Source organism: Chroicocephalus ridibundus, chromosome 4 (genome assembly GCF_963924245.1).
Source record: "Chroicocephalus ridibundus chromosome 4, bChrRid1.1, whole genome shotgun sequence".
Classification (NCBI taxonomy): domain Eukaryota; kingdom Metazoa; phylum Chordata; class Aves; order Charadriiformes; family Laridae; genus Chroicocephalus; species Chroicocephalus ridibundus.
Genome location: NC_086287.1, coordinates 26,137,890 through 26,162,997, shown reverse-complemented (window position 1 = coordinate 26,162,997; position 25,108 = coordinate 26,137,890). Strand labels below are relative to the sequence as shown.

Below are 25,108 nucleotides of genomic sequence, written 5' to 3'. Positions count from 1 at the left end.
ACGTTTTCAAAATTTCCCTCTTTCTGCTAGAGTTGTCCAGTAGCATTCTCATTGAGAGCAATGACTGTTGGCTCTAACTTCTACAAAAGTAAATTCATAATGCATAGTAAATGTTAAACAATTAACGGAAATTGAAAATTAGTAACTAGTATATCTTTTTCTTAAAATTAGTAACCAGTACCTCTTTTTCTTAAACCTAAAAATTAGGTAAGGAATTCCTTCAAGACAGATTGAAACCGATTTTCATGTGCTTTTTGTGGGTGCTGGGAAGGAAAACTGTTCCCCTGCTGTAAGGGATTTACTTCAAAGGCATATAGTTGTATTCTTGCCAGGCTCTAATACAGAAGGATCATTTTGTTTCAGGAAGGAGACTTTTTGTAACAAGTTGCTTCTTAGAAAATACAGCACAAGGATGAGCGACTCATTCTGGATGTCGTCTCCAAACACATAGAGGAACAGGAAGTTATTGGAAGTGGTCAGCATGGATTTACCAAGGGCAAATCATGCCTGACCAATCTGATAGCTTTCTATGATGTTATAACGGGTTGGCTGGATGAGGGGAGAGCCGTAGATGTCATCTACCTTGACCTTAGCAAGGCTTTTGACACTGTCTCCCATAACATCCTCATTAGGAAGCTGAGGAAGTATGGGCTAGACAAGGTGACAGTGAGGTGGATCGAGAGCTGGCTGAGTGACAGAACTCAGAGGGTTGTGATCAGCGGCACAGAGTCCAGTTGGAGGCCTGTAACGAGTGGTGTCCCTCAGGGGTCAATACTTGGACGAATTTTGTTCAATATATTCATTAATGATCTAGATGAGGGGACAGAGTGTATCCTCAGCAAGTTCGCTGATGATACCAAGCTGGGAGGGGTGGCCGACACTCCAGAGGGCCGTGCTGCCATCCAGCGTGACCTGGACAGGCTGGAGAGCTGGGCAGAGAAGAACCTAATGAGGTTCAACAAAAGCAAGTGTAGGGTCCTGCACCTGGGAAGGAAGAATGCCAAACACCAGTATATGTTAGGGGCGGACAGGCTGGGAAGCAGCTCTGAGGAGAAGGACTTGGGGGTCCTGGTAGACAGCAAATTGTCCATGAGCCAGCAGTGTACCCTTGTTGCCAAGAAGGCCAATGGCATCCTGGGCTGCATAGGGAAGACTGTGGCCAGTAGGTCGAGGGAGGTCATTCTCCCCCTCTACTCTGCACTGGTGAGGCCACAACTGGAGTACTGTGTCCAGTTTTGGGCTCCCCAGTTCAAGAGGGACAGGGAACTACTGGAGCGAGTCCAGCGAAGGGCAACCAAGATGATTATGGGACTGGAGCACCTCCCTTATGAGGAAAGGCTGAAAGAGCTGGGACTCTTTAGCCTGGAGAAGAGAAGGTTGAGGGGGGACCTGATTAATGTTTACAAGTATCTAAAGGGTGGGTTTAAGGAGGACAGAGCCAGGCTCTTTTCAATGGTTCCCAGTGACAGGACAAGGGGCAATGGGCACAAGCTAGAACATAGGAAGTTCTGTTCAAATACACGGAAAAACTTCTTTACAGTGAGGGTGACAGAGCACTGGAACAGGCTGCCCAGGGAGGTTGTGGAGTCCCCTTCTCTGGAGATTTTCAAGACTCCCCTGGATGCAGCCCTGAGGGATGTGCTTTAGGCAATCCTGCTCTAGCAGGGGAGTTGGACTAGATGATCTCTAGAGGTCCCTTCCAACTCTGAAGATTCCGTGATTCCGTGATTCCGTGATGTATTTAAACACTTCTATTTCCATAGCACCTCAGCAAACAGATAAGGCAATATCCTCAAATGGTGCTATTTCTTATCCTATAAAGTACGCTCACTGGGCAGCAGGCTGCCGAGGGTCAGTGAATTCATTAGAAAAAGAAATTTTTCTGGAGGGAGAGGGCAGGTCTGGTGTCCAGTTCCTGCTCCAAGGACTATCTCCATACTTCACTCAACATCAATTCAGGGACCGCAGTCACGGACTGAGAAACCTGGTCGGTACTCCAAACCCTCGAAATCTTCAGTCCCTCTTTCCAGTCTTGAACTGTCTCTACCTCTGTCCCAGCCCTCTGGGTACCCCCAAACAAGGAGGAGAGAGGAAGCCAAACCCCCTTGGTTTACCTGCAGCGCAGCGCTCTGGCCGCTGAGCAGGTTTATAGCACACAATGCTCATTCCAAGCCAGGCAGCAGATTAGAACCCTCGAGAGACGGAAGGCAGGAGAACTCTTGGCTTGAAACCCCAAGCTGGACTTGGCTATACAACTGTCTAGGACTGCGGTAGTTTGAGGCATGCTCAGGAACAGTAGGTCTATAGACATCTTTCATGCAAATTTATGAGAGCTCCTGGGAATTTCGGTACTTCCAGAATGCAGCATGGGGGTTTACCAGATGGGAGCAGTGGGCTTGGACACCCAGACTTGGACTTACCCCCAGTGGCGTACCTTGGGGCACTGGGGGGTGTCTGTCTTTTAAAAGAGTGGCCAGAAAATAAAAAGGTCGAACTACTGTACTTTCCATCATACAATGAATAATTGTATAGGCCTACGCATGTCTATACAACACAGGCGTATGCTTTTGTTTTTTAATAGACAGTAGTCAAAAGTTACCCTTTTACAGCAGTTTCTGTCGGAGATACTGAAGCGCTTTATGGAGGTAAATTGAAACTGATTCTGTGCATGGCTGTGCAGACAGGTAAGGGCTACTTGGGTGAAAAGCGCAGTCAACACCGCTCAAAAGTCAATTTGCCTGTTGGGCTTTTCTCAGCTGAACATGGACTCAGTTGAGGTAGTCAACTCCCACACCCAGCTTTGACATCCAACTGGTTTTCAGTATGTCAACAACGGGCCAAATTCTGCACGGGGTTCACAGTCCTGAAAACCAGTGAGAACTGTGTTTCATGGAGTCTGGCTGGTGCCAGCGGGTCCGTGGTCCCGGCAAAAGCCTGGCAGCTTCCAATGGCCACTAGAGAGCAACAGTCCCTCAGCTCCGGCCAATCCGGGGAGCGTGAGCACAGCTGAACGCCTTTCCGCTCTGCAGTTCACTTCGCTAGGTAGGACCCATACCACCAACCACAACTTACCATGCAGAAACGTCACTGTCAACTCACACTTTTATCATCCCGTATCTTTTAGGCCCTCTGGCCCCGTACTATTTGAGAGCTGATTCTGACAATGGTTCAGTTCCAAATCCAAGTCTATCTGTTCACATAATATTCATACTAAATTTTTTCCTGACTGGTTTTTCCCTTTGTTCCCAGGGTCAGTGTTTGTAGACTGGGATTCCCCAAGCCGCATTTTTTGCATAGTTCCTGACTTGTCACAGGACTTCATGAGGTTTGAGCACACATTTTTCTCTGTTGAGATTGTAACTTCAGCGTATCCTATTTTGCTCACCCGCGCTCCCCGGGTTGTTCCTCATGCACCAGCTGTCACTTCCCGAGTGCCAGGGACATTTCTTCCTCCTGGGTAAAGGGTACCTGTAACAGCTTGGGGGGGCAGAAAGCCTGCTGGCTGGTGCAGTGGTAATTTAGACGAGATTTTGATCAAAGGGAGGCGGGGATGGAGGATGCTGTAGTGATTTAGCTCTATTCATCTCTTAGTTGAAAACTGTCTGCAATTTTGCTTTTGTTTTTCTTGACCAGAAGCCAGTATTCTGCTACAGCTCTGCCTGCATCTGTGCGCTGACACGAGGTTTTCCCATTTCGTTCCTTTTTAATCCAAGTACTCTCTGTATTAATACAATTGCTGAGCTGACCATGCCCTAACAAACTTCTTTGTGTCCATGCAGAGGAGCAGAGCTCTCCTTTTCTGTTCTGTGTAAGGGAAACCTTTACAAAACAGGCTCTCACCTTAGGAAATCACTGTCAGCTTACTCCTGTATTCCACCCCGTGTTCTTCATATCCCTTCAGAAGCTCTTCAGGCCAAGCTGGTTGCTCCCAGTTTATCTACAGCCCCCTGGGGCAGCAGCAACTGGGAGGCTGCCGAAAGTCCCTGAGAGGGAAGGAGCAGCCTGCCCACCCCCCCGGCCCCCAGCCTGCGTCTGCCACACGCTGTGTCACCCCAGTGCAGCTGCAGGCAGTGGCACAGTCACCCCCCTCCATCAGGCTCTGCGGTCCCATCATCCAGAAAGACACCTTTCACAGCTGGTCTTTAATCCACTATTCCAACTACTTTTTTGTTTATATATGGCAGTTGCTGTTAGGCTTCTAATACTGTGACCAAAAGGACAGGAATTTTTTCTGGGACTGGTGCGCTTCATGTTTCAGAGACCTCTGCTGTGACACAGACCTGCACCTCAGCTGAAACAATGGGCTGCTTCTCCATCTTTTGCTTTACCTCTGACCTACAGCAGCTTTTGCCCTACTCATAAATTTATGACATACCTGGATTAGACGGTAAGGGCAATCATGGCAACTAAGATCACTCAAAGAAAGCTGTGGTGTTTTTTTTTCTCCCCAGATTGCGCTATCTCACCGAAGTGATGTCTTTTGTTTGCGTAGCCATCGCGCTGGCACTCTTACCTTCTCCATCTCTTGTAAAGTGTTTTGGCTTGTCTCGAAGGACTGCCCTATTGCCAAAGAGCGTTCAGCTCCCTGGTTTCAAACTTTCAGCTTTTTCTGTAACTCTCTCTTTTTAAAACTATTTTGCATATTATCAAGCTATCACGGTTAATACCCTCCCAATTTGATAGTATCATTTCCAAATGTCGCTGAATATCTGAATTACAGCAAATAAACTGCTATTACTAACAGCCCCGAATCTTTCTATTTAACTTTCCTTCATTCTTCTGGCTGACCTGATTTGAGTAATGAACACAAGGCACCATTCCCTGTGTGCCTCCATTTTCTTATACTGTTTTGTGATTGACTCAGGGTCAGTCGTACTGAGGCACACTACCGAGAATGTGCTGGGCTCAGAGCAATAACCTGAGCAGCCCTTACGATGGGTATCCGATTTTCTCTGGTCAATGGGACTGCCCAGCTCTTCAGTTTGATTCAGGGAGGGCTTTCGAGAAAAACAGCAGGCTGGTCTCAGCGACTGTGAGAGAAGTGGAAAGATGTCTGGAATGATACATGGCTTACTCGAGTTTGAAAGAACACAGGGAATCACAGCAGAGGACTCTGCAAATATTTTAGACCTTATCTTTACACTTCCTTTGCGAAGAGATGTTCTGATTACAGAAGACACTGCCCTCGCATGCACTCCTGGCTTTAGTGGTCAGAGAACAGAAGCAGAAAAGACCCACTGAGCAGAAGGTTCAATTCTCAATTACTTTGTTTCAGGAAAGGTTCATGCAAATGTTGGATTCTCTTCTATATTATGTGAGCACTGCTCCACACGCCTGTTACGTGGCTCAAGCTCTAGGCCTGCTCCATTTCCTTTGCAGTCTATCATTCAGTCTGGATTATCAAATGAAATAGTCTCTTTTCCGTATATAGTCCCATTACTTGTAGTTTATGTCCTTCTTTATGCCATTCAAAACACTCCCTTTTCCTCTTCTGAATTCAAGACTTCTGACTTAGCAGAATGTACAGCACAGGCAACTCCAATTCACAGTGAAAATGTGGATATGCTGTTTCATCTTAACATTTATTTAAGTTTTCCCACAGTTCAAACAAAACATGACATCCCATTTCAACTGATAAAATAAAGAGAAAAAAAAAATAAACCACTTCTACAAAGTTAGCCAGTGTATAGACTTTCTTACTTTACAAAATGAAAAGGTAGGAGGACATGTTACAAAATAATCATCAAATCAACCAATGTCAATAGTGCAAAGAATGAACTGCAAGTAGAGGAGAGGGAGGGAGGGAGGGTAGGATGGATGGATGGATGGATGGATGGATGGATGGATGGATGGATGGATGGGTGGCTGGCTGAACAAAACAGGAAAGCTAGGAACAGCTATGCCTGTTATCATACAAAATTTTGTATCTCAAAAAGCTCATGACGTGGATTTAACTTTAGTGGCAGAAGAGGGTTAAGTACTTCATCCCTAAGTGATCTCTGTGCGCTGCAGATTCTTGCGCTGGCCAGTTCTGGAGATGAATACAGCTATAAACATGAGCTGCTAGGTCACTGAAAGGAATTTTTCACCCTCTGGAACAGAGGTTACCTATCAAGGGCTTGATTAATTTGTGTGTGCTCAAGGGCCAAGGAAATTACTGAGAATTTCATGCAAGCAACAGAGCAAGTACCTCCAGGCTGAACTTTGTATACCTTTTCCTCCTGCTTTCATGCTCTTTTGCGTGCAATTGCTCTCTACCCTGGGAGGTGACTGATCAAAAGGGAGTTTTAGCAGCTACTAAGTCATGTGGACGGGAAGACCAACAGGTCTTGGATGTCCTGTCAAGCAAATATGTCAGCCAGAAACCCACCAGAAAAGGTAAATTGTTTCCGCAATGTTTCTTATGATACTGCTACGATGAAGAACCTAAAATCTGTCTCCTTCATAGGATGACTAAATTTTGAGTCTAAATAAAATAAAAGGACAAAAATAGCATCAGTCAGTCACAGTAACTCTCAGTTGAATTTGCCCGTTTGCCTTTGCTAGCAGACTGTCCACAGTTTATACATGTAAGAGGCATTCACTAGAATAAGCTCAGCTGCCTGGAGACGTTTTTAATCTTTTCCCCTTGTGATCAAAGACTGCTGAAGTTTATTTTTCTAGGCAAAATTCCCTGCAATACCTCAAGTCTTATCACAGCACAAAAATGAAACAAAACCATAATGAGAAATAGAAAGAAGGCTGAGAGGGGGAATAGCTTCAGGGAGTAAACGTATGCTTACCCTGAAGGCACATTTCCTGCACGGAGCGTTTGAGTACTACAAGGTTTTCCAATAAACCAAAGGACTGTGATTCTATCTTTCTCAAAAGGAGTACTAAACTGAAACTATTCAAAGAGATTTTTTTTTTCCCCTGAGATAAAAAAAAAAAAAATCTCCACTACAGGCATAGCTTGTATCTAAATCATTTCTGCTACTCTAAAACTGACAGAACTCTGAGCTCTTTTCCCCTCACCCCCATCAACAGTCCGTTCAAATTACCACTGTACCTCTACGGATGAAGAGTATATAATTCACGTACATAAAGTTCATACAGTGACAGTATCTAACACTGAAAAATTGGCACTGTTTAATCAAATAAGAAGAGTGTAACTCTCAAAAAGAGCACTTGGGATCCCGGTATTCAAATGCTCGGTGCTCGTAATGGTGCTGGACTGAAAAAAAAAATTCAGTGGTGACACCTGGTGATAACAACACTAGACTATCTAAAGATTTTGGTTGTTAGTGCTCTTTTGAAAAATCAAACTACTTACTCTAGTGCTTCAATAGGAAATAAGTTCTTTTGAAACTCTGGTCGAGGTATTAATCCTAAACTCTTGAAAATTCAGTGGCAAGGACACCAGGAAGATGTTCTCCAGAGATCAGAATGGATTAAAATAGCTTTTTTTATAAACCAGAACACTTTTCCAGTTTTACCTGCATAACTCCATGAGGACTGAAAGACATACTTCCATCGTATAACTAACTACGTAAAAGAGATCAGAGTCAGGCCCATGCTCTTTCTTTCATTCATTAACTTTGAATAAAAAAAAAGAATCGGTGATGGAGAGGTAGAGAAATTAAGTAAATCTGGAAACCTCCAATATGTTCATCTTTCAATTTTTGGGGCATGAAATATTCTGTGGCGGGAGTATGATAGAGATTGAGTAGTTTAAGAATTCAAGAGAGATGGAAAATGATATGCCTTTGATTTTCTCCCTTCTTTAAGGAGTACAACATAATTTTGCTTATTTGCTATTACGTATTTGTGTTTTCAAGGGCTGGGGAGCAACAGGCAAAAATTCAGAGACTGAAGCAGATCAGTGCAGATCAGAGTGGGGGCTCTCCCGACTGTTTCTTTCACAAAACATTCTCACGCTTCCTCAGCAACATCCCAGCACTCCTTCAGCTTGGTTCTGTTGGATTTCTTGCTGGTCCTTTTCAGAAACTGTACACTGGGAGCTGCAGTGAAAAACAGGGGAAACACCCAGGAGCTCTTTGAATGCCTTTGAAAAGAAGAGTGACTTTCACAGACTGGAGTTGCCATGCAGCTCATCACAGCCAGCCTGTAACAGAGCTGAGAATCAGTCACGAATTCAGCCCCCTGCTCTCAGAAGTTTCACAACCTATACAAGTAATTACTTAATAAATTACGATTCCTCGCACTTCATCAGTAATTTTAATCCACTGATCTTGGAATGCTTCCTAAAAGTTAATAGCATTCTTCCACGTACAGAGAGGTGTTGCAAATGCTTAGTACTAACTGGCGTGCTCCGAGCCAGGAGCACTACCCACAATAGAGTATTATATGCCTATTAAGAAGTCCTTGAAGGACTGAGACTTTACATATTTACAATGGTGTAAATATAAATCACTAGGCTGATCTAGGCCTGGAATTTAGACGCATATAAAAAGGCATAGAAGTTCCCTATAATTTGTTTTAAATTCTACCACTGTAATTAATCTCATGTTTTATTTGGGATCTTAACATTATAGTGATTTTTATAGGAGTCACAGTAAAAGCAGTAATTTTGTTATATGAAATGTAAAATAAAATAAATGTATAAATTTATAAAAAAAGCTTTCATTTTAATTCATTATGATTTTAAATTACACTGCTAAGGCTTTCCAAATGTGTGACTTCAAAGTCAGCAGTAACCTTTCAAGATGAATGACTTAATAAATTACTTTTCTTACATTTAAAATTACCTTGAGATAAAATATTATGCAAGCCATGGAAACAACTACAAAAAATGTACTGTTTTATCTGAAAATATATACGAAGGAGTGATTTTTGCCTTCTGCATTTTTATTTAGAAATAAGATGTCAGACTTGCCGTTACTTTCAGCTAAATAGAGATCAAAAAATCTCCATGATGGAAGCTTGTTTAATTTTTGAAAAAAGATTTGGGGTCCCAGTTAGTGGGGGTTTTACAAAGATACAACTTACTTATATTGTAGGTTCAAGATAGAACATGAAAGTAATATTGCACTGCAAGCAAGGACACTCCAAGGAGTTTCAGGAAGGCAAACAACGTTGTCTGTTAAAGTAATCATGTTCTGACATTTTCAATAACCATCCAACTTACCCATCCAAGAAAACATAAAAAAACCCAAACAACCCACCCAAACCCAAACCCCAATATTTTCCCCTTAAATATCTTTCTAGGCAGGAATGATCTAATCTTAGCAAAGTCCCTCCTGTATCACCTCTATTATAACACACATTCCCTGTTACTAGCAGCTATAACCATGTTCAGTCAAGACAACAAAACAGCCCAGACTAACAAACAAAAATGTTAAGGAACTGCAGAGGCTTTCTTGTAACTTGTGCAGACGCCATGAATAATGTGTACAATGACATGTTGTCGTTCAGAGGATGGGACAGGAAAGGGTGAATAGAAGAACAGCTACATAATTAGCTGTCCTGTCTGTAGTTCATCTGCTTGCCCATTTACTGTGTTTAAGATGCAGAGTTTGTTGATTCTCCAGAAGGATGCTCAGGGTTTTCACTCCGTTGACCACTTCAGAAAAGAGATTTTGTATCATTTTTTACCTCGATGCTCCCTGAGTTTTATTTGGCAGCTCAGAAGGAAGCGAATCTGGTGATGACCAAACCAACAGGCACACAAAAAAATTGTTAACGCAGGAGGGCAAGACTGTAAGTGAGATAAAGGCTGCTTTCTGGTTTGGCTGTGACGGTGGCCAGACCATACTTCAGTGCAGAACCTAGACAGTGAAGAGGCAGAAAAGGCAGGCTTGACTGTAATACAAGTCGTTCTGTCTATACTAACTGTACTTAAATCACTCCAGCAAAAGCCCATGGGTCCGCTCCAAACAAACCACTGGCGAGCTTCTTCTCAAAGTATGGATCATCACAAGGAAAAATAATACTCTTCAGAGCATTATTTTAAAAGTAGTACTCCATGCTTCTTAAAGAAAAATACCAAAACCCTGCAAGTCCTTTCTTCCAGGTCGTTATTTTGACCACCCCTCTTGAGACCCGCAGACTGATCTTCCTTCACTGCGTAGCACATTCATTGACATTTGCAGCATCTTCTCTCTTCAGATCCTCATTCAAGCTTTTCTTCTGCTCTATTTCAACCTGGCAGAGGAAAAAGAGGGAGAACATTTGTAATGAGAAACGAAAGAAAAAGATTCAAAAATCTTCCTTAGTGGTGACTCGTGTCCTACTCAGGTGAAGAAACTCTTGGTAAACTGAGAGGGTTGTGAAGAGAAATGGACCGAGGAGGAAAAGCTGGATTTGATCTACTATAAGTGTTTTCAGTCTAATCCAAACAGCTTTACGATTCAACAGTGTTATGACATCATTTCCAGAAGAGAAAATGTCACGCAGAGAACCGGTCTCCGATGATTTTATATTCATTACCATCCCCAGCTGTACTCTGAATCCAGACCCAGAACCAACTCTGCAGAGGACAGGTGGCTTCCCAAGAGACAGCAGATGACCAGCCTCAATTTTAAACTCTGCAAAGACTCATGTATAAAGCAAAGAGAACAATTTATAAAATGCACGTCTACATCTACATTTGCGTTCTAGATTTCAACGCCTCCGAAAACTCAGGGATAATCCAATGTTTCATTCTTAAGAGGGATATTTAGAAGACCAAATACCATCTCCAGGGATTTTAAGAGACTACTAAAAATGTAATTACAATTACTGTTAAAAATATTTGCCATGAGAATCTTTTCAGTATCCCTCATCAGTGCACTTAAAGAAGGCAGGTAGGATGCCAACTTCTCTGCTGAGTGATCAGCTAACATGCAAATTTTGGCATACTGAGATTCTTGGCAGGTATATACATATTGCATTTTCCCATCTGCTCCTCTCCTTAGGGCAGGCAGGAAGAAGAAATATTTAAGGACAGAAATAACGTGTTCCTTTTGTCTGCTGTAGCACTCCCACTGTAGCTGCTACAAAGAGCAGCAAAACTCCCTGTTCACACTCCTACCACATCAGCTAATCCCCAGTAGCTGCCTGTGTGTATGTGTATGCTCTTTGTCGTGGTTTGGGCTGGGCTGGCCGCTAAACGAATGACAGACGCTCTCTTCACCTCTCTCTCTCCCTTCCCAGAAGAGAATGGAAAGAAAATGAGGGAGAGACTTATGGGTCAAAAAGAAAACTAAAACTGCTTTATTGAAATATTAATAACAAAAACAAAAGATTATATATACATATATATCTATAAAAAAATAATGAAATATATACAATATATACAAAACCAGTATGGAGCTCCCAGGATGAAGATCACAACACCGGCAGGCACTGGGAAAGTCCCATACTGGACTCAGTGACAGATGGGAACTGGATTCCAGAGCTGGGTTCGGGAACACATGGATTGGGATCAAAGGACAGAGTCCTCCTCAGACGCCGGCCACTGAAGAAAGAAGCTGACCCCTTTGATCCCTCAGCTTTTATATTGAGCATGATGCAGATGGGGTGGAATACCCTGTTGGTCAGTTTTGGGTCACCTGTCCTGTCTGCTCCTCCCCGCAGGTGTGATCCCTCTATGCTCTTCCGCTTCCAACCCTCCAACGTGGTACATAAAGTGAGCTGACCTTGGTTGTTATAGCAATAAGTATAAGCAGGAGCCTCTCTGTATACCATCCCTTGGTATTAACTATAAACATCAGGCCTTACCACTCTGGAAGCAGACACTGTCCAAAGAATACGCCGTTAATTTCAGAGAATTCAGTTAGTTAGAAGAGACTTAACTGAAAAGTAAAATTACTGAACAGAAAATGGGTTCTGTTTTACTTCAAACCAGGTTTGCACAACTGGAAGCAAGTTTATTCCATCTTTGCTGAGGAATAATCCACTGCTTGTTTGCCATGAATCAATAGGCTGCGCATGGGTAGCTACTGCACAGGGCCTGGCACGTGCCAAATTCCCACCTCATTTACCCATGGTATTTTATTTGTCTGCCCCTGCTTTTCAAGACAATGTAGTATGCAAAGTAACCGTGGCGATTGCCACATGCTCAGTCTTACCTTGTAACTGTAGTGTGCTGAATAGTTGACCCACTTCCTCACATCGGTCTTGTCCTCAACAGAGATGGACCGAACAGTGGCTTTGGACGCAGAAGTGGTGGGCATGTCAAATTCCACATCTACATAGCGGACAAAACTGGAAGGCACTTCCCGGTCAGAGCCAAGCTCTAGGTGACAGAAGAAGCAGTGAGGATGGCCAGAAGCTGGAAAAAGAGAGCAAACAGACATGGAAATTGTGTTGGGTGGATCAAAAAAGACACCATCTAGGAGGAGGCAACATCACGAAACTGCAAGAAACCCAGAATCTGCCTAAGTGAACTACTTCGCAGCAAGTGACAGTATCTATCTTACCTGCTTCAATAATGTTGTGACTTTCCAGAGGAATTAAACAAAATAAATGCAAAAAGGACTGATGATCACTCTAGGTTTTTTTTAGTGGGCGAAAATACAAGATGTAAATTAAGCATCATAGGGTAAAGGTATTTCTCCTCTTCTGATTCCCCCAGTGTATGTAACATGCTAAGTATATTGTGGCACATCTTTCTGAAGTGTCATGTATTGACAGTAAGTAAAGGTGGGATTTGGCAGATATTTCACATTTATTTTAGATTGTTATTCCCATTTTTAGCAAAAAAAATATACTGGATATGATTAAATAATTTTTCTGGTTTCAAAAAGCAAATTCGTGCACAGCCTGGAAATAACTGTTTATTCCTTACTCTACCCCACAACAAGGTGGCTAGTCATTAAAGATGGCAAGGTGAGGAAGCAATCACATTGAGCTCTGTCATCTGTAAATGATAACCTTTGTCATTATTTTTTTCCCCTTTGTTTTGCTGGACAGCAGTGATGTTTAAAAATTAAATTAAGGACTGCGAGTCAAGCTAGGCTGGTTTTATTTCTGACTGCTGCCAACTCCCTAAGCTCCTGAGCAAGTCATTTAAGGTCTGCGCCTCAGTTTCTCTGTCAGCAAAATGAGGATGAGAGTCTTCAAAGCCACCTTGGGCTTTCTGATTGATGGGATCCTATTATCTAAGTATGCATAAGTGAAAATAATGTATAAATAAATGAACGGAATCCTTGTCTGCCACTGTTACAGGCTTTAGGATTTCTGCCTACTTATTAATTGGGAAAGTTCTTCTCCATACAGCTCAGCAAGGTGTACAGGACAGAGAAAAGGAAGGAGAAAGGCAGGCACAGTCAAAAGAACTGGGGAAAGCCCAGAAGCTCCCCCTGGGAAGAGGAGGAAAACACCACCTGTGAAGGACTTGCAAGCCTGGGCCTTGAAAAGGAAGTCAGCTCCTCATTCAGATCTTAGCCCAAAAATCAGCCTTGTCGAGCTGAAGCTTGAAAAGCAAGATGTGTTTTTTTGAGAGATCACTTGTCCCAACAGGATGAAATTGAACAGTCTTTAGAGGGCTTAGGTATTGCAACATCCCACTTAACCTCTGAAATAGAGTTGGAAAAAAGTTTCAACCCGGTATAAGTCTGGGTAAAAATTTCATCTAGAGTCAGCCTCATAGTTCCAAACAGTCTAGCCAGAGTTTCCTCACAACTGGAAGGTTTATACACTTATGTCTGTTTATAAAGTGCTGTCTGCAGCAAATCCAACGAGAAGCTATGCAGTTCAGCAGAGACCACAGAGATATGCAGCACCACCGCGGGAGCCAAGTTCCAAGTGAGTGGGTGCAATATCAAGCAGATATAAAAGCTTGAGTTCTGCAAGCATTAAAATACATCACCCACTTTTCATCAGGATTAATCATCCCAAGCACAGTTGCCCTGGTTCTAAAGTGAGATGGGATCTCTCTCTGACAGTGTTTCCAACCTTTTCATACCTGGAGCACACTTTTTCTGGATAAAAAGCAGCAGTGCACAGCAGACCTTCAAGATGATCCCACGCACCACGGGCACCACGCACCACGGGCTAGCAGCAGCCCCATGCGCCCATGCACAGAGAACATTGTGCCCTCCAGCATGGCAGGGCTTTTGCTTCTGACCAGTTCTTGAGCCTGGTGGTGGTGGGCACACCTGTGGTGGCTGTGCACATCAGCCTCTGCCACGGGACACTCGGGTGCCACTGCACATACCCGGTAATCACTGCTCTCTGGCACTGCCTTAGGAAGATGCCTAAAAATAAGTCATTCCTGGCTCAAAAATTCTGTGTTCAGCCCTTAGTACTGGCAACCAACTCCCAGTCTCAGGCTCCCCATCCATTCCTATCTCTTTCCTCACCCTGTATCAGCCTCAGAAGACTCCTCATTGTAATCCTTCCTGCTCATCCACTTTGCTACGCTTTTCCTCTCCTCTGGTTTGCCGTGGCTTGCTCCCTCCATCAGACTGCCTGGCTTGCAGTGGGGTCCCACAGCAGACCACGAGAGGCGGCTCTGTGCTCCACAGCTACAAAACGTTCAGCTTGTGCCACTACGCTCCTGAGCTGGCATGTGCTCGGTTGCTTTTGGGATGGACACATAAGAAGCTAACACTGGGAAGTGTTTAACTGGGCCTGAGCACGCTGTGTGACAGGTGCTTTGGAGATCTGAGCTTTTCAACTCTGCATAATTGCAACTGGACACATGGAACCAGCAACCACTCTTCTAACACACCTGAATGTTGGATATTCACAGACTTAGAAAAAAAAAAAGGAGGTGGGGGGAATAAAGGGGGAAAAAGGCAAAAAAAAAAGAATGCAATTAAATTAACAAAGCAATTTTTCAGTAATTTAATTTCTTCTAGTAGGAGTACCCACTAACAGAAAAGACCATGCACAACACTAAAAAAAATATGGAAGTTATTAATTTAAACCAGCTCAGCATGGTAGGCAAACAGATGAACTGATTAAGATAGCAACTCCTCCACCAAAGCTACAGCAAAAATACCAACCACATCAGAGTTCACTAGTGTCCTGAGCATGAGGCACACAAGGCACAACTTCTATAGCCCTTCTGTTTGTTCAACAGGCTCATTAAGAGCTCCTTCTCTAACAGACAGGTATGCTTTTTAGTAAAATCAGGAGCAAATCAACAGACTGCTTTTGCATCTCTTGTTTCCTTGAGATACTAGCATTTCATTCTGATGATCAGGGATCTGATAACAAAATTCATATATAGGCATGGGTTACTGTGATTGGAGGGAATCTGTTCCAAACCACTCTGATGTCCCAACATGTTTGGACTAAAGGATTTAATTTACTTCAGAAAGTATACCAAGGCGCCTGGGATCCACAGCCAAACTAGACCAAAGTTCAAATATCCAGATCCAAGGCTCTGCATAGAGGCTACATCCCTGCTTTGCTGGAAGAGTGTTTTCCCACGAACGAAGACCGGGTGCATGTTTTCCTAATATTCTGCTGGTGGATCAAAAAAACCCAAAGATGTGGAGCCTAGCCAGCTGCAACTGAAGCTCTGCAGAGCCTGTAAATAGCTTTCTTTATCAAGTGCTTTGATCATATTAATTGTGAATATGAGAAGGGCAATAAAGTTTAACCAGCTATTTTGGAACGGATTTCAGCAATGTGCTCAGTAGAATCCAGTCTGTATTTTTTTTTTTTAGGTCAAATCATAGCCAGAGTACACACAGTCCTTCATTCGTCATATGCTTTTCCATGTCCAGTCATAAGCAGATGCTTTGGCTACAAAATACTACAGACAGTGCTGATAACAAGTTCCTATAGTGAGAGTGCAAAAGTCCCCATTAGAAAGCACAAAGAGAAAACATTCAGATAAGACAGCAAAGCTGCTGAAATAATTCTTATCAATTTAGGTGCTAGGATACCACAACCTGAATGCGAGCAGCCCTCCTCCCCTGCGGGGCTGCGGCATTGCCTGCCCCCTCAGGGCAGACTCCGGGCAGGGCTGATGGTGTCACACTCCTCACGTCCACACAGAGCCTCCACCAGCCTGCGTTCAGGCAATGGGGCGAAGCACAAGAGGTCCAAGTGGCTACCTGGAGACCTCTGGAGCTCCTGGAATCGTGTTTGCAAGGGACTGATGTGTCAGGGCACACAATGTGGATGAACAAAGGGTCCCACAGTAAGTCTGTGCCTATGTGTGTACTTCTTTGTCTGGCCCATGGGGCTGGCAGACAGGCACATGTGCTGGAGGGAGTCATGCAGTGCATACGCCCCAGGTCATGTGGACGGATTGTGTGGCCTCTGGAGGCAGGGTGGAGCTGGAGACTGTGGCTACCTGCAGCATTTCTCACCAGCTGCAGTGTGATGCCACCACCTCTCTCCTGCTCTGGAGTCTCGGGCACCAGAACAGTTCATTAGCAGACCAGATGTTTAGGGAGGACCCAGAGCACTGTAAGAGGTGAGTTGCAGGTGCCACAGTAAGACAGCATGGAGTGCGAGTCAGGGGAATATTTTTATACTTAATGCTTGAGAATGCATCATTTATAGAGACTTCTGCAAATAGGTGGAGGTGAGTTGTTATATGACTTGCGGGTAGGGCTGGATACAGCCAAGCATGCACAAGGTTGTGAGTAGATCACGTCAGTATCACATGGTCAGAAGTGTATGTGGTCCATCAGGCAAATCTAAGAAGGAGTGGGAATCAATGCTTTTGAGTACCATTTACATCCCTCTTTGTTTGCCATGTGCTTTGCGTAAGGAAAACCATGGGACAAGTACTGTCAAGCAATGTAAATAGATCTTGAGAGGCAAGGTTAGATTTAAACTACACTTGGCCTGCCCTCTCATGGCTTTGGGATTCCCGCTCTCTCACACACCTCATGTATCCTGGCCAAGACAGTGCTTGCAAGGCCCTTCCTTTCCCTGAAATTACATCTGATCTGACCAGAGGCGTGAGGACACTCTTTTCCTCTCAGGATGTAAACAAATACTAACTGCCCTGCATTCTGCACGGTGACACTGATGGATAGTTGCTCTATGGCTGGGCGCCAACGGCAGCGCCAAGTCTGTGATGCATTTCCTCCTGACACAGGGTACATACAACAAAGCTTCACGCTGGGAGAGATGAGGTCAAGGAAATAGGAGACACAGGTCAACATCTCCCTCAAAGCTGCAATGGGTAAGGGGGTATCACCTCGCAGGAGGCAGTAGAGCCAGGAGTTCTGCCTCTTCTCCTGGTTTGCTACCAGTATGTTCTGTGATTGTGTTAAAGTTTGGGGACTTCTGTTTCCCCAACTGCAATGTCTATATGGTATATGGGGATCTTTGGAGAGAAGATGCCACAAAAGGCCCAATTTCACAGCATCTCGTTCCCAGAGCGTGTGCAGATAGCATAGTGAGATTTTCCTCACAAGCATGTTATTGCTCATAAACAGCCTGAGGTTAATTTTTCATTGTGGTATTTCTCTCGAGTTCCCAATCTCTCTCTTCTTATGCCCTGCACTACAGAAAACACGGAGCCTTCACTTTTGTCAATGATATCCCTCCAAATTTGTAACCTATCGTGTAAGCTGGTGTCCTTGGGCTGTGATCCAAAAGATTAGAAGACTTGAATCACTGTTTTGCTGACACTGTAGTTCAAACTCAGGAAAAACATATGTCCTTAGAAAGCGCCAAATCTGGTACAACACTGAACTTGCAGGGAACTCTGAATATGGAAACCTACCCAGTCACCCAGCTGCATTACTACAGCATTAGTACTAAAAATCTCATTTTACAAATCTCATTTGTAAAAAGCTAATCTAGATCAGAGAAATCAAGAAGTAGAATTTTCACAACAAATAAAAATAAACCCGATTTGTCTAGCTTTATTGCACACCATGCATGAAAGGCAGGAAGTGTAATGACTGGCAGCAATGACCACAGGGAACAGTAGCTTGCTCATATTATTTGAATGTTTAATTATGATCATGTTACTAGAAATACAAAGACTTGTGGATTTGATGTTGGTATTCTCTCTTCAGGTTTAAGATGCATTTATGTGTCTGCACTGATTACAGAAACATAGCCACTAACGGGCTTTTGGAAATTTTTTTTTTAAATGGTTGCACAATGTCTTCTGTCCTTTTACAATCCTCGTTCCAGACACTTTGTAGACATTAGTTGTGGTATACACATTGAAATATATAGCATTGGCCCAGTATGCTTGGCAATACATGGAAAAGAAATCACATGTGCTGGAACTACAGCAATTTACGTGGTCCTGTCCTTCAGCCCCGTAGTGTAGTATCTTGCCTTTGCAAGTTACCTAAAAAAGCCCTGCTTCCAATAACAGTGCTAAGCACGCAGAGATGTTTGATGCCTAAGTCCCATAATGTACTCATAAAAGCAGAGACAGAAGGCATATTTTTGCATCAGGAAAACCTGAACCTGTTTTTCTCATTAGCAATGTTTGTAGGCTACGTAAAGCTACTGCAATGAAGGGTCAGATAAACTCTTCATGCAACTAACTGATGTCCTTTGGTATGCTACAGAGGATGATTTATCCCTCACCACGTAAACACAGCATTCCCTATCTTCCAAAATACATAACTCCTTTTAGTTTACTCCTGCAGGGATGGTATGCACCACTCACCTGAGTTTTTGTCAGGCAGTCGGTTTATCCTCCATACGATGGAATTAAAGGCATGCTCATATTTGGCAGTTCCCAAAGTTACTCTCATTACTGGCTCAGAACCAGACAGACTGGTTGATCCAAAAGTGGCCCCCTTGTTCACCTTGGCTTTCAAAGATTTCTCCCCCAGGACGCTCTCCCTGCGGAAGTTCTTCACCCACTCGTTTGGCACTGGGTAGCGGATCATCACATTTTCACAAGGGACCTGAGATAAAGGGTCACGGTTGGAAGAGAACCCAGTGGACATCATCAGCCAGCTCTGCACCTCCACCTCAGCACCATTGATGCTGGCAGCCGTCCTCAGAGTAAAAGGCAAAGTTTTCTCAGCAAAGACAGTTCTGAATCGCATCAGTTCAAACCGGCAGGCATCCAAAGGGTTGAACAGGATAATACGCGAGTTATTAAACACATCCTCATCCACACATGAATGGAACTGACAGCTGTATAATTTAATCCACTTAGTGGTAGTAGTGGGCATAATATCCTGCCTTGCAACTATTTCATTCCCTTTGATCAGGATATCGTTAAGGCCCAGTCTGCATTCTGCCAGGCCAGAAAGGAAGCTGAGAACATAGATATGGGTCAGCACACTGTGCTGGAGAATCACACTGTCTCCTTTGGCCAAGATACCATGAAACTCGTCCCTGACGTCAACTGTGATTTCTTCTTCTTGATAGTTTAGTCCCACTGTGCTCAGATCTGTTGATGAGGCTGGCAAGTTCATCAGTGTGTCTTGCACAGCACTGATGAAGCTAAGGAAGTCTTCATAATTTGTAGTCCCAAGCTTGATAATTTGCTCTCTCTCTGCTGTGTGAGCAATGGCTGGCTTAGGCTGATACTTCTTTTTCTCCTTGTAGGTTGTGCGGTCTAACCGCACACTGTGTATCCTTCCATTCTCATCATAGTTCTGGAGTTTGCGCTCTGAAATCTCATGATTGATTTCAAGTTTGAATTCCCGGAAAGGCTTCTCCAGCCCTTTCTCATAAAAAAGCTGTATACATCCACTGTCTGTCAGCTTGACGTATATTGGTCCCCAGTGCCTGGATGACATAATATTCTTCTTCTCTGGGATCCTGAGCATCATTGGCCATCCATCCTTTGGCTGAGCTGGTGCCAGGTTAAATAAGGCTGCCTCCAGATCATATGGCAACATGGGGTCATCATCAGGCAAGGTAGGGCTGCTCACACGATCTGGGTCTCCAATCTGGAGTTGCTTGAGCTGCTCTACAGCATCTGTGTGGGTTACACTTTTGTTTACCTCATGGAAACTGATGGTATCAGGCTCTTGATGGAGAATAATGAGAGAGTCTCTTTGGCTTTTGCCTGGAGCACTGGAGACAGAAGAACTTTTGGAACGTCTGTCTCGCTCCTCGAAGAATGAACTGAATGGATTGATGGGTGAGGGTTGGACATCTCGCAGAGATTCATCCAGGAAGGGATTAGTAGCACTCCATGGTGGTGTTTCAACAGAAGGCAACTTGGTTAAGGAGGAGAGATCTAGTTTTTTAATTTTGGAAAGGTCACCCAAAGTGCTTTTAGGACGTTCTCTTTTCTTAAAGGATGTAGTGAGGTTAAAGTTAACATCTGGAGTCTGTGTTTCTGCAGGTGCGGTGTCTGTTTTCAAGGGAGAAAGGTTCTGCGGTGAAAAACTGACTTCATTGTCATCAAAAGTCACCCAGCTGGGAAAGCGAACTGTGGTTGGGGTAGATGAATGCCCATTCACGGAAGTGTTGTTCAGCTGCCAGTTGACAGCCTCCATATCTACCTCTTCATCTTCCTGGAGAGACGAGGAATTGTCTTTAAAAAAAGAGGGGAGGGGAGGAAATTTCAGCTAATTATTCTGAAGTTACCTAGTTCTCTCCACTAAAAGAAAAACACAGTCTGCACAACAGTTTGCATGCTCAAGAAAGGCCTATTCATATGCTAGGCAAGAAAGATAATCAAAAGACTTGGCTAAAATGCTGAAGAGAGCCTGGCAAGAATGGAGAAATAGATTCAGCCAGTTTTAAATGGACAGTTTAACACAGAAAAGGAATGGAGGAAGAAATACAAAAGGAGTGACAGCAATGATGGTATTGCTCTCATTCAAACATAATGACCTAAAAAAGAAACTTAGCCTACATGTTGTAGTTAAAAAGCTTCCCTCGCTGAACTTTCAGGCTGCATTTCTTCTCTCCGCCTATCTTCTGTCATTTGCCTGTTTTGCCCCCTCTCTCCCTTTCTGTCCCCATACCCTTTCTCTACAGAAGAATCCAGTGGGGAGAGGGAATGAACACTGAGGACAAGCACTTCTCCACTTCGTCCCCACATACTTGTCTGCACATTCACTGTTACCACAAAAGCACACGGGGATATGGTGAAGGCACCACAAAAGGTGCCTAGGTGGCATTTTTGCCCAGGATGTGTTCAGCAAAGAGACTCTTTGACTTAACCAGTGGGAAAGAGTCTGCCAGTCCTTGGATATCTCTGAAAAATCTCTTGGAGGAGCTGTGATCTAGGGATGTACGTTAGGATAAGGAAAAACATATATTTGACTTGTATTGTGGGAGCTGTTGTCATCTTCTGTCAGGATATGGCACCTTTGACTGCTATTTTCCTAGTCTCAGGCTTTGCCAAGCCACCTCCCAGAAGCCTGCATCATACTGTGCTATTTCATTCCCAACTCCGTCTGGAGGAGATAGCGACAGTGTTAATAAAGTGTTTTCCAAAATGAGCATAAATTCTCAGAGTTCAGAAACTAAAAGGCTTTCTTCCCATTTATTCCCGCTGGGCTTATGAATCAGAGTGCTCCTCAAAATAAGCAGCCAGCATGAAAGTCTACTCTGCATCTGCACTATGGGTTTGTCCTACATATGATACAGCAGTGCTAGCATTTGTGCCTTTTGTTTCTGATAAATCTATAGATCCCACGTTTTATGCAAGTCACTGTCAGTACAAGCAGAAAAGTGAGTGTAAGACATAGCACTTTGGTACAGCTCTACACCTGTGATGTGAGCATATTTTACAACATTAAAAACAACAAACTATTTAAGTTGTTATTTAAATTGCTACCAGTTTGCAAAAAAGATGAGCTTAATTTCCATTATGCCTCAAACATAATCGACAATTTGAATTTTTATTACAGTCACCATTTAGAATATGAAATAGGGAATATTCGTGTAAGCCAAAGTCCTGCCATTAGCTCATTATAATGTCTTGGGCAACATGATTTTCTGGACCTCTCATCCCAGCTGTATAGAAGTTCACCCAACCTTTTGATCTAAGGACAAAAAACATCATGCAATCTCTAAGGGTTATTATAATTGAGATTTATATATGAAGCAGAATGATACCAATTTGTTCATCAGGCCACAATAATAACAAAGCAAAACTAAGAACAGATAGCTTTTACAGACTACCCGTGCATTTCAAAGTGTATTTGAAAAGAAGTGGCACTATCTCAATGTCTCAGATTTTCTTCTCTACCCTGCCCTTTCCCTCCCAGCTTTGCACAATGCCTCTCTGTAGTCCCTAATACTGGTTGTGCCACTGGGTACAGTGGTGGGTGCTTTATCTGTTAAGTTTTGCCACAAGACTATAAATAGATTTGTGGGGGTAAAAACCCAATAAACTGATTATCAGTACTTTGGTTAGCAAGCATGTAATCCTCTGAAGCAAAGCAAAGACAATGGAAAGATGTGATAAGAGTACCACCTCTTTGCCATCTGCAATTATAACTTTCCCCTTTCCTGTATCTTAGCTTTTGAACTGCAGAAACCAAATCTCATCCCACAAATAAAGTATTAACACTTCTGGTAAGTTTGAGAGAGGCAGATGAGAAGACCTCCTTGAGAGTCCATGTGAAAAACACACAGAAATCATCTGACAAAATTTATTTCTAAACAGAACAAGTTTTATAAAATGAATTGCTTATTTGATCCAGATGCTCAGAAATACGGAAGAAACATTAAGAGAAGATGGCTTTATAAACATAAGCATTTCTGTAATTTTATTTTGTAGAAAAATCAGTAAACTGCTATTTGATGTCATGTGTGGAAGTGTCAAATCTAGGAAGTGAAATAATCTTTCTTTCCCAAACTATAATCAAATCTACATTCTTCTGCTGCCAAGGAACCATATGGTTGGGTTTACAAACACTTGAACAATACAGAGGTTGTTCTACAAAAGACAGGTTTTTAGCTTTGTCTGTAAGAGAATGACTAATAGCAGGGAGGATAAAAATAACAATATGCTAATGCAGCTAAGGATCCAAAGAAAGTTCCTGAGAACTAGATGAAATAGCATGTATATTCCAAGAGAAATATTGGCACCACTGCTGCAAAGGCAAATACAGCGTGGTGAAAAATCTTGGCCTTGCTGGAGGATGGCTTAGACAATGATTTGAGATTTTTCCCTTGTTGACTTCTGATGAGTTCCTGAATATGGATGATAATGTTTAAAATGCGGATGTCCTTCAATTTGGCAGCACCCCAGTAGGTCTGGGAGAGGACACTTAGGAAAGTGATTCCCTAGATGAACGTTAAGTTCATTAGTTTTACTTCTTGCTTTCATAACTGCTTTCAAAATTCCTTCCTACAAAATAAATCAAGACAATAGCTAAGAGTGACTCCTGACTGAGAAAGACTGGTCAGACTGAAAAAAATGATCAGAGGGCTGGAGCACCTCTCCTATGAGGACAGGCTGAGAGAGTTGGGGTTGTTCAGCCTGCAGAAGAGAAAGCTCTGGGGACACCTGATTGTGGCTTTTTGATACTTAAAGGCGGCTTATAAGAAAAATGAGAACAAACTTTTTAGCAGGGCCTGTTGTGACAGGACAAGGGGCCATGGTTTTAAAGTAAAAGAGGGCAGATTCAGACTAGATATAAGGGAGAAATTTTTTACAATGAGGGTGGTGAAACAGTGGAACAGGTTGCCCGGAGAGGTGGTAGATGCACCATCCCTGGAAACATTCAAGGTCAGGTTGGACGGGGCTCTGAGCAATCTGATCTAGTTACAGATGTCCCTGCTTACTGCAGGGGCGTTGGACTAGATGACCTTTAAAGGTCCCTTCCAACGCAAAGTATTCTATGATTCTATGAAAGACTAGATCTGCATAAAAAAGGAAGAAGTAATCAAACCAAAACACTTGTTTTTTCCTTCTTCACTAACTGACTTTGCTTTCCTAAGCAAATGGCTTTGATAAGTGTTTACTTTGCAAAATTAAAATATGTTTTAATTGTCTGACCGTACCAGATTCCAACCTGACAGGTTGCTCCAGCCAGCTACAAAAGGCAGGAGCAGATTTACCAAGGAGGTGAAGGGGACAGCAATTCCATCTCCTTTCCCAATGACACCAGTAACACGTGAGCTCTGGGGCAAGCAGCCTCAGGCTGCCCACACAGCTATGCATCTCGGCATCCATTCCCCCACATAAGTGGTGCCTGCAACCAGCACTGGCTGTACCTTACTATACACATGCCTGAACATCATTACGAAGCCATTAAAGAATTTGGAAGCTTACATCCCTGGTGAATAATAAAATGCCAACCTGCATTGGATGTAGAATATCTCACTGATCAGCCTTGTGACTCACTAGAAGGAAAATGGCTTTGGTTCTCTATATTGTTTCATCTTTTCACTTTTCTGTTTAAACCATTTTGGCCAGGACCACGAGGTAATATGTTACTAATGCCTGGGGAAAGGCAGCCATCCAGCTGCTAAAGGACATTGACATTGCAAACTGTTCATGACTGAAACTGTGCCACAGAATTAGGAAGAAGATCTGAGAGTGTTGCACACCTTTAAAAAAAAAAAAGACAGATAAAGACCTTAGGAAATGGATCTGAGCAAAAGCCCGGATTGTGAGACTTCTGAGTACTTGTCTATTCTGCATCGTAACAGAAATTATCTCAGAGCTTCATAGCGTGACTGTTTCTATTACCTGAATACATTGATTTACATTTAATGCAGATAGCTCTACTTTACACTTCAATCTGTAGGACAGGCATACCCTTCACATGGTCACACCTTCTAATGGGGTACTCGCTTCTTTGATGTAGCCAACACCAGTCCCTCAAAGTAAGCATTGCTGAGTTTTCTGTTGGCGCAGCTGGATCTATTCCAGGATCCTTGCTGGGAAAGTGATCTACATAAAGTCCCCCAGACATTGATAAACGGGCAGGTAATACTGCTGACTTGGCGTTTAAAGATCAGCCAGGGCAAGAGGATGCCAATTACAAAACCCGTCGTGTCTCTATTCATAAGCAATGATAGAAAAGCAGAAAGTGCAGCCAGACAGAATCTGTGAGAAATCATGGACGAGGCTGCTGTGCAGTTATCTCTCCATGACAAAGGTTACACTTTCACACACTTTCTGTGACATCCGTATCTGGTCATTTCCTTGCATTTCTTTTCCATATCCAAGTCACAACAAGTGTGTCTGCACACTTTTTTTTTGGTGGTTCATCGTGTTTCTGATCCTCCCAAGACAGACAGTGTAGTTTAAAGTGAGGGGACTATTGCTCTCAAGTGATCCAACCAGACTCCTCTTTCCAGC

At 43.2% G+C, this 25,108-nt stretch overlaps 1 protein-coding gene across 1 annotated transcript in view; it reads right to left on the bottom strand.

The window, feature by feature from the left end:
- Nucleotides 1–5,789: 5,789 nt before the first annotated feature.
- STON2 (stonin 2) overlaps nt 5,790–25,108 on the bottom strand; it is an 82,245-nt gene continuing 62,926 nt past the window's right edge. The window contains exons 5-7 of the mRNA XM_063331328.1: nt 18,536–20,371; nt 12,051–12,253; nt 5,790–10,143 (exon numbers count right to left, since the gene is read on the bottom strand). Coding sequence (XP_063187398.1) covers nt 10,060–10,143; nt 12,051–12,253; nt 18,536–20,371 — 2,123 coding nt within the window. The 3' untranslated portion in view covers nt 5,790–10,059. The remainder of the gene's footprint in view (nt 10,144–12,050; nt 12,254–18,535; nt 20,372–25,108) is intronic.